A 15,032-nucleotide genomic window follows, 5' to 3' on the forward strand; every position below is an offset into this window, starting at 1 on the left:
GAGGTTCGAGGAACCCGTGGCTTGTGGAGATCACAATCGGATGGTGGTTGTCCGGCATCCGTCTAGGACTCCGGTGGTATCTTCGCCGTCATTACCTCCCCCATCTACTGGGAAGTTCTCAGTGAAGCAGGTGAGTCCGATCATTGAGAGCCCGAAGATGAATGGTCGGAGGGAAGATGAGAAGGAGAACTTTACGCATTGCTTGTCTGGGGGCTTCCCTTCAGTTTCGATGTTCAAGCAGTATCAGAATGCAGCCATGGCGGTAATTCTTTGATCCTTTAATAATGTTTAATTCATTAGGATTTGTATTTGTCAGTTCTTGTTGCCTGTGCGACTTAATGTAAACATATATAGGGTATGTTTTGGTTGAAAGAATTGAAGTGTTTTCTTCAAAATTTCATTTTGAATGTTCGGCTCTGATGCAATTATTTGTTAATTGAATTTAATTTAAAAATGCGAACAAATTTATTTTCTTAATTGAAAATTCCCTATTGTTAAGAATGTAGAAATAAAAATCAATCAAAATCATATTTGCAACTCACATGTTCTTATGACGCACAAAACTCAAATTCTCATTTGAAATAAAAATTAAAAATCTTCACTCAATTTCCTCTCAGTTAAATAAGCAGCTGAAAACTATTTTTAATTCAATTCCTCTGCCATTTATATATTTATTTCCTTTCAATTGCTTTTCAAATCCAAACAGAGCCATACTGAATTTTGTTGCTTTGTTATAGCAAGTACAGTAATTTGAGTTATTTCATACTGATTCATTTCATTAGTTTACTAGATGTCTCATTAGTCGGAAAAAAGTAAACTGATTTGTTAAAAAATGGTACTGAAGTGTGGGAATCTTAGCGAGGAAAATTAGTTTTTTATAATAAATAGCTAGTTATAATTAAATATAAAAATAGTTGGTCTGGGGCAGCTCATGTACAAATTCAATTACTTGTAAGTCTAGACCATGAATGTTGATTTACTCTTATATTTTGGTAAAACTTGTTTGAAAGAAGGGGTTTTATTTACTGAGAATTTTAAAAGGAGAGAAAGAAGGTGATGATTTTGAATCAAAAGTTGTGAGAGATGGATGAGAGAAGTAGAGGGACAAGGAGAGTGGGAGGGGGAAAGAGGAGGGTAGATTTGAAGGGTTTTTTTTTCTACAGGAACTGATATAACTAGTGTTAGTTTATTAGCATAGTCCTTTTCTAGTTGTCATTCTATTCAAAGCAGATTTTATTTCCTATCACATTTTAGAAATAATGTGGAAGATAGGAATGCATATGAAATTTTTATATGCAAGAGGTTGCACTATTGCAAGGAAGATAGAGACTTCAATTATTTAGATTTTATTTGGCACAGAAATATTTGTGTTGGTAAAGAGAGTTTATTGTGAACAATTTAGATAGAGACTTTATAGGGTCTAATTCGATTAAATTGAGTATATTGATATGAGTTGTATGTTATAAAAGATAACCTTCTCTTTCATTAGAGAAGGCATTAATTTAATGCAATAGGCATAGATTGTGGAAGATGGATTGTATGGTGGAAGGTGTTTTGAGGCATTAGAGTTGTCATTAGGAGATGATCGATGATTTACATCGTGTTTGCTTATATGAGAGGTGATTCACATCCTAGAAAGTGGATATCGACTTTGGTAGTGATAACAACGATTAACCTTACATGCATTTGTGGCATCTTTCACAGTCTATGTGTTATTGGGGACAACATTATTCCACCTGACTGGAAATGACTAGCATTAATGTTGTTAGTAAGGGCATACATCAAAAGAAATTACTAGCATCATGCTTCAGCATTGATGTCATTAATAGACATCAACTTTGATGGTGAAGACGAGCACAAGCATTATTGAAAATGATGGATGTTGGCCTTGGCAGCGATAGTGGAAATTAATGTTGATGTTGATAATGGGCATCAACTTTGTTAGTGATGTGTATCGCTGTTGATGCCAACGATGGGGTTCGATTTTCTTAGCAATGGCAAGCTTCGACATTAGTTTTAATAGTGTACATCAACCTTTGTTTGTAATAGTTAGTGTCGAGTTTGGTTGTGAACTTGTGATTATGGACATTATTGGCAATAGTGGGCATAGATCCAATTGGCAATGTTACGCATAAAGTGTAACCAAGCCGAGCCGATTCTAACTCAACTTGTTAACTAGCTCATAAGTTGAGTGTATCAAGCCACAAGCTCGAACTCGAGCTTAAACTCAAGCTTCTTTATTAAACAAGCTCAAATTCAAGTTTATGAAGGTTCAACTCGTATACTGACGTGTCAGCTCAACTAGCTAGTCACTGGTCACATCAATGCTTTCTCCGGTGGGCTGATACTGGACTTCTTGTTTGTACAGCTTTCGATCACCGACAATGCTTTATATTAGGCTCGAGCTCGCGAGTTCACTCACAAGCCTATTGTCATTGCAATGAATCGAGCTCTAGCTCGCCATTTGAGCTTGGACTCGAGCTCGCTCTTACCTTTTGATAAACTAGTTGACTTTGATTTAGGATGACTCAGAGCTCGACTCAACTTGTTTACACTCACGATCATCATTCTTGACAATGACAAACATTGACATTGTTGGTGATATGAGCAGCGGTGTTGTTGGCTGTGATAATGGGGGTGAATCTTCTTGTTGGTGGTAATAATTGGCGTGAACCTTGGTGGCAACGACAAGCATAGATGTTGTTGGCGATGGCGCATGTTGACGGTGATTGTTTTGTGCATGCAAGTATTGCCTTAGATTCTTTATTATAGAATTCTTTTATTGGTCTTTTTTGGCGTACATATATGTGCAGAAGTAAGGTTTATTTATATATTTTTAGATAGAGTCATTTTAGTCATTTTTATTAGAAATTAAAACACTCTATCGAACAGTTCTTGTTTATTTCTCTTGATCATACAGTGCTTTTTAAACAATTTAATTCTCTGATGATAATGCAATTGAGTTATTCTCGAATCCATGGATTTGTTTCGTCAAAAATTTTGTTTCAACATTAAGCATATTAGATATACAGGGTGTTTGGTCTCTTAAATAGTCTTTTGGAGTTCAAATGATTTATTTTAACTGATTAGATATATTTTATACAAATGATCAAGATTTTAGGTTTTTTTTTGGGAACCAATCTAATTATTTATCAGAAATGGGTGATAATGAAGGATTTGTAAAGTTGGCCACGTGCTGTTAAGATGATGATTGTTATGCAAATTTTATGACCGCTCAATAATAGTAAGATTAGTTGGAACTGCCTAAGCTTATTTTTACCGAATGCTTTTTTCATGTGTAGAAAGATCCAACCTCTAATTGAGTTGGTGTAGGCTTGCAAGGGGCAGTCCCTCATTGCCGGGAAGGTTGGAGATTATGGACAAATTCTGATTATGTGGATATAATTTATAGGTTATTCTATGGTAAATTCGTAATGTTTTATTCTGCTGCCAAAATGTTTGTGTATGTGGGTGTAGAAGGATTAATTTCTGAATTATATAAATGTTTTGTATCTTCTGTGATATTTGTCTTTCGTTTTCATTCCCGTGATATTGCAGACCCGGAACATTGCAATTATGCCTATGAATAAAAATAACTTTGATTAAAACCATTTAAAGAAATATGATTATGCTTATTAATACTGCATTTTTATTTTTCATGTGTGAAGATTCTAGAGAAAACTGATTATACAATGATACGTGGCAACCCATTCATAAAAAAATCAGGTAACTAGTTTTTACTGGTGTTGCTTTTACAAAAATGCAATCAATATTTAACCATGATGACTTTCTTTTATTCGATAGGTTGGCGAAAAATATCATTCTTCTTCAACCTTTCATTTGAAATAAGGGACAAAGTTATTGATTTTGATGACAACCGGAATGTTATTCGTGCTGAGTTTTTGGTTCGTGCTTTCATGCAGTATGTCCTCAGAAGCACAGTTTAGCTTTGCATTATTTTTGCTAAATTGGTTTTGTAGGCTTAATTTTTGTTTTTGAAACCTGCTTTTAGGGGTGGCAGATTTTCAGATGGATGGGGTTCATGTGAACTGAGGGAGAAACATTTTAATAAGCCAAACCATGATATTCCTAGCACAGCAGAAACAAGGGCTAAAAATAAAGCATGTCAGGTGAGTATCTCAAGTAATTTGTGAGTTATTAAAAAGTTATAACTGTCTCTATTTTAAAGTTGTGTGTTATTAAATAATCTTCTTAACTATGCTTTTTTTCTTGCTATTTTGGTTTACGTTTCATTTTTTTCGGCAACTACTCGTTTCTCAAAATGACATTTTCATGAACGCTTACATGGTTGCGCTGTCAAGGCAATTTAGCATTGTAGATAATATATAGAACCCTTTTTGAGACTAGGTCACGACCATTTATGCTGGAGAATCCCATTGTAGTCAACTTAGGCCTGTTGAGCCTTTGATTTCGGTTCAATCACACGAGTATTGATTGATAACATGGACTAAGATCCACTCATTTAGGAGTACTAAGATGACATGATCGTAGTATCACTCAATGTGGCTTCATTCCAATTTGACACATTTGGCATTATCAACCCAACTCATGATTGAATCGCCCGGTAGCATTTTCAGCCAAACTTTAGTCTGATCTCGCAGTGAGAACGGGAACCATCACTCTTGAATATTATCATTTAGAACTTTATCATATTTGAAGGTATCATTGATCATCACAAAAATTGTGATGTGGTAGTTCGGGTCTTTATTAGATAGTGCACCAATTTACAAATTTTGGATTATCTAAATTGTAGATAGCCTATTCTCAGAGTTATTTTCGTCAATCACGGGCTTGATGATTACCGAAAATAACTCTGAGATTAAGCTATCTACAATTTAGATCTAACCAATTTACAAATTTCACCGAGTTTGGCGCTATCAATTAATTTGCAATGTAAATCAAATAACATACAAGAATTTTGCTATAATTGGATCTTTAGATCTTCCTTGTCATTCTATTAAGAATCTAGGGTCAATAATAAATTAATATAACCCATCTCAATTTCTAGGGTAAATTTAATATTATTTGGTTTTGTTGAATTTGTTCTGAGGATTCTAATGATTACACTAGATCACAGAAACATCATTTTTTTATGATCCGGCCTGGTATTTCAATGATGAAGAGTATACTCTATTTCTCAATTTTTGTTAAAACTTTTAAACTTATAATCGGTGGCCATTCAATCAAATTATCATGAAATTGATTGAAAATATGCAGCAACAATGAAATTCATAAATAAATAAAAAATGCATTTAATATAAACCCGTAAATACACAAACTTGTTACAACATATCCCTAGAGGAGTGGTTTAGTTTATTCTTGAATGAAAAAAAAGGGATTACGTGATTCTAAGTAAAATTATCAAGAGAGATGACATTGGAAAACTTAATGTTGCAGGATCTCGTTTGCTGTAGTCTTCTTCGCTTTTTTATCTTAGCTGCCTCCTACGTCGGTCAATAGAACCTCTCTAAAGTCTAAAAGAGATACCCAAAAATATTAATCTGGCTATTTTATCTTTTCTATTATTCTATGAACACTCCACCCCCACCCAAAATTGGCAAATTTTGGCATCTGGACTGCTGAAAATTGGTTTGGAGCCTCATGAAATGCCTAAGCGCTCAAACAACCTTCAAAATTTTAGTACATAAATTTTGTAAAGAATGTATGTGGAACCTGGACATCAAGGCTGGGCACTTAGGCTCTTGGTCTAGTTGGGCATTGAGTCCTATGTTATCCAACCTATGAAGACTTAGGTCATGAGCCGGGTGCTCGGGTGGAAACGTGGTCATCGACTCTCGTGCCAGGACAGGCCAACTTGATGCCTGAGCCTTCTAACTGCGGCCATTGCATTGGATATTGTTCAAATGACTCCAAATGTTCTTTTGCACAAAACCCTTCGAAATTTGAGATTCCCTATGTAAATCAAATTACATGAGTTAGTGTATTGGATTTTCAAAAAATTGAGTGAAAATAATCGTGGAAAATCAAAGAGCTAATCAAATAAAATCTTATTAAAATAACATCTATCAGTTATAAAGTACTAGATTTTGCTAGTTACAACGCCTCCACCAAGTTTCTTTCTAGAACTAAGAAAGGATGCATGAGGAGGGATTAAAGGTTAAGGAAGATAGATCATAGATTCGTAAAAGATTGTAAATTATATTGAACATCAAAATGAGAGAGATATGAAAGGGTTTATAATTCTATTTACCAATTTTTAAAGTTGCGACAGGTGGAACCATCAAGAAGTATGATAGGTGATCGAGAAGATATTTAGAGATCATTTGGTTTGCTGAAAAAAGAGTGCAATGTAAAATGAATGTAATATATTTGAAATGTAGTGTATTTTGAGTATTTTAGTGTTGCTTGGTTTAGTATAAAATAAATACAGGAGTTTATGCTTTTATGCTTTGTTTGAATCAAAATAAAATTAAGATAAAACACAGTAGGTGGCCGTGGGTGGCGGGGGCTGGAGGTGGACTACAAGAGCGGCAATGAAAGGTGGATGGTGTGCAGCAGCCTGGTCGGCAGGAGTGGGAGGCCATTGGCGGTGGTGGCGGATGGGTAGAGGTGGCGGCAAGTGGCGGACAGCTGTGGTTGGAAGCGGCCTTGAGTGGCAGGGCAACAAGGGGCGCACTTTCAAGTGTATTTGAAAATTGCCAAAATCTGTAAAATTCTAATTACACCGATTTTAAACTGCATGATGATGTTCAAATTCACCAAAATTTTATAGTGAATTCCATTTTCAAACACCGAAATTTTGAAAACATCTGCATTCCGTATATTTTATACTGCAAATTTACCTAACCATACATCCCCTTAGAAAAATGAAAAAAATTGTTACTTGTTGTATAGGAAGCGGCAGTTGAATATAAAATTTAGGATGTTTTAGTAGAGGTAACCGCAACAAAAAAATAAGTGATGACATAAGCTGCTGAGGGAGATGTTTATTTAAGGGTGTTAAAGGAGTCTGTTACCGAAATAGTAGGTAGATCCAGAAGGTAAGGCATTATGACTTTCAAACCAAGTTGAACTTATTTTGGACTAATGTGGAGGAGTGGCTTTAGCTGAATATCTCTTTACGATGTGTTGGATGATGAGGACAGGGAGAGAAAGTATGCTGTTATATGAGGCAAACAACAAAATTCAATCCTTGCAGACCAGGTAGACTAATTAGTATAAGAAGATGGAAGCAACCAGAGACGAGAATACTGTGATAGAGAGGTGTCATTTGACCATTTCCAGAGCAAGAGTTTTAGGGAAAATTTTCATAGTTTCTACTTTCTAGTTTTTGCTATAATTTTAAACAGAGAATTCTCACAGTATTCACTCTCTGCTTCCAAACCTCGATTCATTCTTTTAAAATATTTTCTGGCATCATTTATACCTCTGCAGGATCTACTTGGTATAGGAGAGTACAGGCCTGGTGTAAAGATGTGATCCTGTGTAGACCAACCAATCTGAACTGCAATTTTAAGTGTAAGAAATCACACTCATTCCTCATGAATTCACATTAATATTTGTCCTAGCTGCATGCCGGATGAATTTCTCGTCTCCAACGGTGCTTCTTTATTGAGATTGAGAGCATTTTATTGTCCAAAATTAGAAAAGCAAAACTAACAAATTCTGTTCTTTTTTCTCTGATGGAATCCACACTTTTTCATCCTTCATGTTTTCAAACGCTGATCAAGATTGGATGCTTAATGTAAATCCCATTATTACAGAAAAAAAAAATTCAATTCTGAATATTTGGACTCAAATTTTATTAAAATGCACTTGATTTTCTTCTGTTTTCTTAAAAATGACTTATAACGATCCAAATTTTATACTCCCAAAATGATGAATTGGAGTAAATTGCCAAAATGGCCCCCGACTATTCACATGGGGTTGTTTTAGTCCTAGGCTTTATAGAAGTGTCAAAAATAGTCCCCGATTATTTTAAAATTGTTTAGGGTAATAGTCCTCCATGGAAATTATTTTAGCATCAATTTAAAGATTATGGGGACTATTTTGACAATGTTATACACATAAATAGTTGGGTACTATTTTGGCACTTACTCTGATGAATTATATGAGTTTGTGATTTTTTATTTACTCACATTGCGTCTGGTTTTGATGCTAATATGGTCTATGGAGAATACTCTCTCTATTTATTTGAATTTTAAATTTTTTGGATGCCTGATTTTATGTGATTTTTCTTATGTTTACAAAATTCATCATTGCAATTATTGACCTAATCATGATTCATCAAAGTGGTATATTCTCAATTTTCAATTACCATAGGGATTGGTGTTTGTTGCTTGTTGTTCAGCTCCTTAAGAAGCTCGTGTTCGACTCGTTTTGCCTATATATATTTATTTATTTATTTATTTGATGAGTAGTATTTTTTAAAAATTTAATTGACTACAAGGCTACAAAGATTTATAAGCAATTAAAAATATTAATGAAAAAAATAGATTAAAAATTATTAAATTCTATTCAAATGATGTTTTAAATCTTGCCCCAATCCTTAACATCTATAGCTACGTGATTAGGGTTTTGTCAAAATGACTCTTTGTTCGTGAACGGCTCGTGTTCAGCTCGTTAAGTAAACAAGCCGAACACGAACACACTTTTTGAGCTCAAAATATTAACGAGCCCCACGAGCTGCGCTTGGGCTCGCTCGTGTTCGGCTCGTTTACACCTCTAGTCAGATTAGTGCTAACTATGGAATAAATGTATATATTTATTGATTTTTTTTTAAATAATTTATTTGATACTCAGAAATTCATGTATTTTTTTCTCTAAGAAGTATTATCCCAAACAAACTCTTAATCTAATTGCCCGCTAACCTTTTTCATTAATTGAAGTTATTACTAATCAATTTTTTATAGTTAGTGGTTGCATATATCTGATACTCCTGAAGACTCCTACCTTATATCACCTCTCCCTTTTCTTTTTCTTTTTTTTAATTTATTTATTGAAGTCAAATAATATTAGGTTAGGAACCATATAATATTGCTCTTGTATATAAACTTTTCCAACTAGTGGCGGCTTACAGGGTTCAAGCTTGAATTCAATTCATTGCGTTGGTCAAATTAAATAAAACAAGAGGGAGGAAGCAACTTGTTTAATTCTTAATTAACAATTACTAAGTGCGGGATTACAAGTTGATGCAATAGTAATTAAAAATTAAATATATTAATCCCACTAACTTTATTTCTGTTTTCTACCACACGGCTTCTCTTATTCGTACGATCCCTTTCTGAAGATATTTATCGTGTGGGTGAAGACTGCTTAGGGCTCTTAAATTTATACATGAAATCATGTATTTTACTTTTAAAATAATAATAATAATGTACATCAGAAATGTGTCAGCACAAATCTCAGACAAATCTGATGGACCTAGAGGGTCTTTTGGCGGAAGGTCGAAGGATCTACTTGACCTGATGCAGCCCCCTAAAATGGGTCTTGAAGCCGATCGGAAATATAGGCCGTTCGAGCTATGAACTAAGGCTAATCAAATCATGCAGAAGCATCGCCCTACCTCTCATAACAACCCGACACAAGGGAAGATTTCAGCATCGCCAGCTGTTTGACCAGCACCCATGAGATTCCTCAAAGGGTGCAATAATTGACAATAATACAACCAATGAGCATCTCAAAGGACCCCTCTCTCAAGGTATTAGCTAACTGTCGGATTACGATGATCCACCCTGTCTAATATCATAATATCATTCTGCAAATATGAGCTCCTCATCTAGGGATCGGTTGTCAATATACATACTATAATAGCCGACTGGCAAAGCTAAACCGACTGAGACAAGTCTTGCCCCAACCTAAATACCATCAAAGGCAAGCCGACAGCCCTGATCCCCCACAGTCTGAAGAACAATTCTTGCCGAACCGAGACCCACCGATTTCAAATCACCGTGTTAGAGCGTAGTCGAGTCGTAGGCTTATATATCTAAAATACATAAAATATTATATAACACCCTCATTAATTAGGGGCAAACATGAAATTGTATACATTATATACCCTTCTATATAAATGCAAGAATTATCTATCTTATTCTCTATTGTTTTTGGTGTCTTATGGACAAATTTAAATTCAACAAATAATAATATTTTCCACGTTAACAATATAAAATTATTATTCATAACAATCATCAAAATCTGTTTAGCCAACTTAACAAACCTTTGACCTGACTACCCCGTAGGGACTGATCGACACGATACGGCAAGCAGCTTTGTATTTTCAGTCGTGGAAATTCACGATATGAGAGAACTATTTTATTTCTCTAATGTCAAACTTGGCTTTGTGGTCCCAAATATCAATTTTGTAGATTAGTGTTTAAATTGCTTAATTTGTTATAACTAATTATGCATATTTATTATAATGCATATGTAAATATATATTCTTTTAGTCTGTGCATAATTTATTGACCTCTTGAAATCTTATTTTTCCCATTCATAATACAAAAATAATTACTATTAAATAAACATAAAATGAAAATCAAACCACATAAATAATTTGATCTTAACTTTATTCTTAATTGATGTTGATTTAAGTTAGTATAAATTTTCATAAATATAAGTAAAAAAAATAACTTTGATTCCAATTAAATTCATTAACAATTGCTAAGAAAAAAGTAAAATAAAATTTATAAAAATAACTAATTAATTTCTCTGTGATTGTTTAAAGTTTACAAAGCTTCAAATTTCAATCAACTATAATAAACTAATTTAAAATAAATCTCAAATTTAAACCATAAATAAATCAAACTATATTTAATTAAGATTTCAACATTTGTTGGATATTACCCTTTTCCACAGCCCATATATATCTCAGGCTTTTAATTTTTTTTAATTTTTTTTAATTTTTTTTTTTTGCAATAAAAATGCATATTAGCACGAGAGAAAAAAAAAAATGAGTGACCTCACAACAAATCTTAAAAATTAAAACCAAGTTTCATCAATATAAAGTTTTCATCATTTTACCTTCTCTTCAGTGCCTGTTTTGAGCAGGAGTTTGGATAAACTTTGTTTTGACAGCATTTTCAAAATGATGCTTGTTGAAATCTATATTTTTTCACCACTTCCGATTATGTGTGGTGACAGTTTTCTAGTTGTGATCAAATTTTAAAAAAAAATTATAATAGTCACAGCAGTTTTTTGAACATCAAATTATTATTCAATAACTTCATAATTATTTTCTAATAAATTTATAGTTGTTTTCTAATAAGTTGTAACGGCCCCAAACAGATCCTTAGTCCTCTAATTTTATCAACTTTGATTAAAAAAGCACTGTACAAGGATTTGTGGAGGAATTGACAGACTAATTATGAGACTAAAATTCAGATCACACAATAACCACTAATTATTAAATTTTAACCTAGTGGTCATAAAACTAACTATCAAAAGATAAAAAATCTAAAATATATCCAACAATAATTTACATCACATGATGAGGTGAGCATTAATTATATGTAATAACTATATATATTAACTCTCATCATTCCTTTTTTTTTTTTTTTTTTTTTTTTTTTTTTCTCCTCACAAGAGCGGAATAAGAAGAAAAAAGAATCTGCCACGGCAGCAGCAATTCATAAAAACGATTTCCATAGAAGTAAGAAAGAAACCAAACAAAGTAAGCTACTAAACTTCATCTTCTTCCTCCCTCCATCATCAAACTCAACCTACTCTAACCACGGATAGAAGAAAATTCTCAAACAATGGAGACCAAATCCCAGTCCTCAATTACGTCGCCAGTCTCAAGAATGAATAATAATAACATTTCCAAATAATGAACTTTCTACACTCCCAAAGCCCCCAACAAAAAAAGAACAAGACTTTCCTGCTTATGGACCTGAAATCACCTCTCCAATACTAAAAAAGAAGTAATCTTTTCCAACACAGTCTCAAAATTTGTCAATCATATCACCGCCATCTACTATCCGACCAGAGCCTCGGTTGCTCATCCTTCCAAAGGAACCCATGGCGGAGGAGAGGCCCCTGAAGCTGCTACTCCCTTCACTCAGACTCATGAATCGTGATCTCCTTAACTTTGGAGATATATCCTTGTCTATATCTTCGTTTATTTCGGACTTAGTAGCCGCCAGTCGAGCGATATTGCTTCTGCAGAATGGGCAAAGCGGCGCCGGTGGACATTGAGTTGTCGGATTAGGCTTGTTGTGGCAACACAAAGCTAAGGTGCAGTGAGCGCACATCTGATGCCCGCAGTCCTGAACTTCAATTGTGCAAGGTTGTTCGAAACAGATGCAGCAGAGCTCTACCCCGCTTCCCTGTAATGGTGTTCGAACTATGAAATTTAGGAGGTTAAGATGAATCCTATGAGATTCACAGATCTGATGATTACAGATGTTTAGCACTGTACAGATTAAAGTTAAGTGTAGGAAGAAAGAATACCTCAGATTTGTCATCATCAATCACGCTTTGTTCAGGGGATGGCAAAGCGAACACTATTCCTTTAAAGATCTTGTCTTCTCTTTTCTTGTTGGCTTCTATGAGGGCTGTCTCTAGAAGTAGCTTTACATCCGGCTTGAGTTCACTAATGAACTTTAATGGAGAAGGCCACACTAGAGGTTCCGCAGCAGATGGATTCAGCAAAGCAGCACACAGATGTTTTCTCTTCAATGCAATGACATAAGGAATTCTCCTGTAACATATGGAATCATGAAAATACCTTCTTGACGTTAAAACAAAACAAAAAAAAAGAAACAATTTTTAGGTGATTCGTACCCTGCTGAATCCATCTGAAGGCGATCTGCACCCCAAGCAAGCAATTCGCGGACAGATTCTAAGCAACCTCCTCGAGCTGCCAAATGAAGGGGTGTGCTCCCAGGGCAACTGTAGTTATGAATGAATTTTATCAATCAGAAATTGGAGAAAAAGAAGAAGGGCAAAGGGAAATTCAGCAAAGTTACCCGTAGTCGCCTGTATAAGCACAGACAAGAGCTCCTTTATCCAAAAGCATTCTGACACAGGATGGACGACCTTGCTTTGCAGCAAGATGCAATGGCGTGGCCCCCTTGCCATCTTTCACATTAACAAAACGCGCAAATCCCCTGCAGTTTGAGAAGAAGAAGAACCAGAGACCAAAAATACTTAGACAGCAGGATAAAATCCAGATGATCCGACTTGCATAAGAATTTCCTACATACCACGATTCTGAAATTAGATTGGAGTGCGCGGCCTGAAGAACTGCTTGTAAACAATCAGAATGACCATAGTAGGCAGCATAGTGGAGGCAAGTTCTTCCATTCACCGAATCAAACATCAAGATCTGAAAGCAAGCAGATACAAAAGCGCATCGATTTATGACTCATCAGAATCTCAAGAATGAATTGCAGGGAAACGAGGAGGAAGAGAAGGGATAAATCTCACATTAGCTCCCGCCTGGATGAGTTTCTCCACGCAATTAATCCTCCCGCGCATTGCTGCCAACATAAGAGGAGTCTTCGGAGCGAAATCAAACAAAAGATTAGATTTTTATCGAAGAATTAATAAAAAAAGATTTATTTTTTTCCATTTTCGTTTACCTGTTTGTGCCTGTTGAGAGCATCAGGGTGATTCCATCGCTCCAAAAGCATTGAAAGCAGCTGAGAGCAATAATAAGGAAGTCATCAAGGATTGGATATAAATGAGAAATAAAACGCATTAAGAAAGATCTCAGCGAGAAAGATGGGAACCTCCTCATGCCCGTTTGCGGCGGCGATGTGTAGGGAGGAGAGGCGGCCGTAAGGGGTAGTTTTTCGGATGATTCCCGGCTCTATACGGAGGATAGATTTCACTAACTTGAGATCGCCGAACTGAACGGCGGCGAAGAAATCTGGTTCGATGCTCGGCTGGCCGCAGCTCAAGCCTTGACCCATCTTCACAGGCGAGCTCCGACTGGTTCGAATGAATCAAATTCCGGCGACTGGCCGACGGAGCTGCGCTAAGCAAGGGCGAGCGTGCCCTGCTCGCCGGCGATCGTGCTTAATAAGCCGCGAGGCTTCGTAATGAGAACGATGGACGCGGATTTATCTCTCAGATATTTGATGCAATCGGTGAGGTTACCGTACTTTTCACACGACTAAAAGCTTGCCGAGAAAAGTTAGAAAATATATATATTTTTAATATTTAAAATAAGAAAACTAAATTTATCTGAATAGCATCAGTTCTGCAATTTGCATTAGCTTTTGTATAAAGTTTATTTTTGTGTCGAATAATTATTGAACATATTTATAAAAATTAGTTATTGTAACCGGCGGTGTTCGTAACCATCTCGTGGTCTCAAACCTCCGAAGTGTTGAATATTCTTCAAGTAAACCATGGTTAGGTCCGTGGTCCACCAGCAGCCAGTGTGGCCAGATCAAATGGTCCTAAAAGTGAGGTGTGATCCCTCAGATATTTTGGCCGAATAGTTCTGACTCAAATTAAACAAATAATTAATTAATTCATACACATATATAGTATCTTTTATTCTATTTAAAAAATAATAAATATACTTTTTAAAAAGTTATTCAAGCTAATTTCAATTAAAATGAGACTTAGGGTTCGTTTGGGATAATCTAGCGGCTCGCGGGCCGGCCGCAGGGGTCGGTCTGCGTTTAGTGTAAAAACTCAAACGCTGTTTCGGATAATCTAGCGAAACGCGAGAACCAAATGGTACGGCGACGACGTTTTGAAAATGTCGTCCGCACTTATAAGCTGTCCCAAACGGACCCTTAATAAGAATAAATGAAATTGAACTAAATTGAATATAAATTTGTTATTTATGAGCCTATTTGGAATATAAATTATTTTAATGTATGTAAATGCCCCGTATTTATGTCTAGTATCCGAATTTAATGGAATGAAGAGGTTAAATGTGCAAAAATCTGCTTTATTTTTATAACGAGCAAAGAGGGCTCTAGCCATCTGATTAGGGTCCGTGGGATAAAATAAGTAATTATTAGCATCTAATATGTAATTATTATGATAATATGAGATTACGGCATGGCATGCGGCTCCTCTATAGTTGTGAA

The 15,032-nt window shown here is 35.3% G+C and overlaps 2 protein-coding genes across 2 annotated transcripts in view; one reads left to right on the plus strand and one right to left on the minus strand.

The window, feature by feature from the left end:
• Window positions 1-7,739, plus strand: part of LOC110028086 — an 8,058-nt gene extending 319 nt beyond the window's left edge. Inside the window, exons 1-5 of the mRNA XM_020729806.1 lie at window positions 1-262; window positions 3,669-3,726; window positions 3,805-3,922; window positions 4,013-4,130; window positions 7,417-7,739. The exon at window positions 1-262 is cut by the window's left edge and continues 319 nt beyond it. Of these exons, the coding sequence (XP_020585465.1) occupies window positions 1-262; window positions 3,669-3,726; window positions 3,805-3,922; window positions 4,013-4,130; window positions 7,417-7,461 (601 nt within the window). The 3' untranslated portion in view covers window positions 7,462-7,739. The remainder of the gene's footprint in view (window positions 263-3,668; window positions 3,727-3,804; window positions 3,923-4,012; window positions 4,131-7,416) is intronic.
• A 4,035-nt stretch (window positions 7,740-11,774) lies between these two features.
• LOC110028103 (E3 ubiquitin-protein ligase XB3-like) lies at window positions 11,775-14,039 on the minus strand. The gene is made up of 8 exons (XM_020729829.1): window positions 13,713-14,039; window positions 13,563-13,622; window positions 13,408-13,479; window positions 13,185-13,306; window positions 12,948-13,088; window positions 12,763-12,870; window positions 12,430-12,679; window positions 11,775-12,305 (listed from the first exon to the last, which is right to left on the minus strand). The coding sequence occupies exons 1-8, from the start codon at window positions 13,893-13,895 to the stop codon at window positions 11,922-11,924; spliced, it is 1,320 nt and encodes a 439-aa protein (XP_020585488.1). The 5' UTR covers window positions 13,896-14,039; the 3' UTR covers window positions 11,775-11,921.
• Between the last annotated feature and the right edge of the window lie 993 nt (window positions 14,040-15,032).

The sequence above is a fragment of the Phalaenopsis equestris genome, unplaced genomic scaffold (genome assembly GCF_001263595.1).
Source record: "Phalaenopsis equestris unplaced genomic scaffold, ASM126359v1 Scaffold000488, whole genome shotgun sequence".
In the NCBI taxonomy this organism is placed as follows: domain Eukaryota; kingdom Viridiplantae; phylum Streptophyta; class Magnoliopsida; order Asparagales; family Orchidaceae; genus Phalaenopsis; species Phalaenopsis equestris.

What these genes read in the sequence shown, in the direction of transcription:
- LOC110028103 (XM_020729829.1), bottom strand. Translation starts at nt 13,895, where the DNA reads ATGGGTCAAGGCTTGAGCTGCGGCCAGCCGAGCATCGAACCAGATTTC. An exon ending in CCGCAAACGGGCATGAGGAG is followed by an intron (nt 13,623 to 13,712) that starts GTTCCCATCTTT and finishes TATTGCTCTCAG; the next exon opens with CTGCTTTCAATGCTTTTGGA. An exon ending in TTGATGATGACAAATCTGAG is followed by an intron (nt 12,306 to 12,429) that starts GTATTCTTTCTT and finishes ACACCATTACAG; the next exon opens with GGAAGCGGGGTAGAGCTCTG.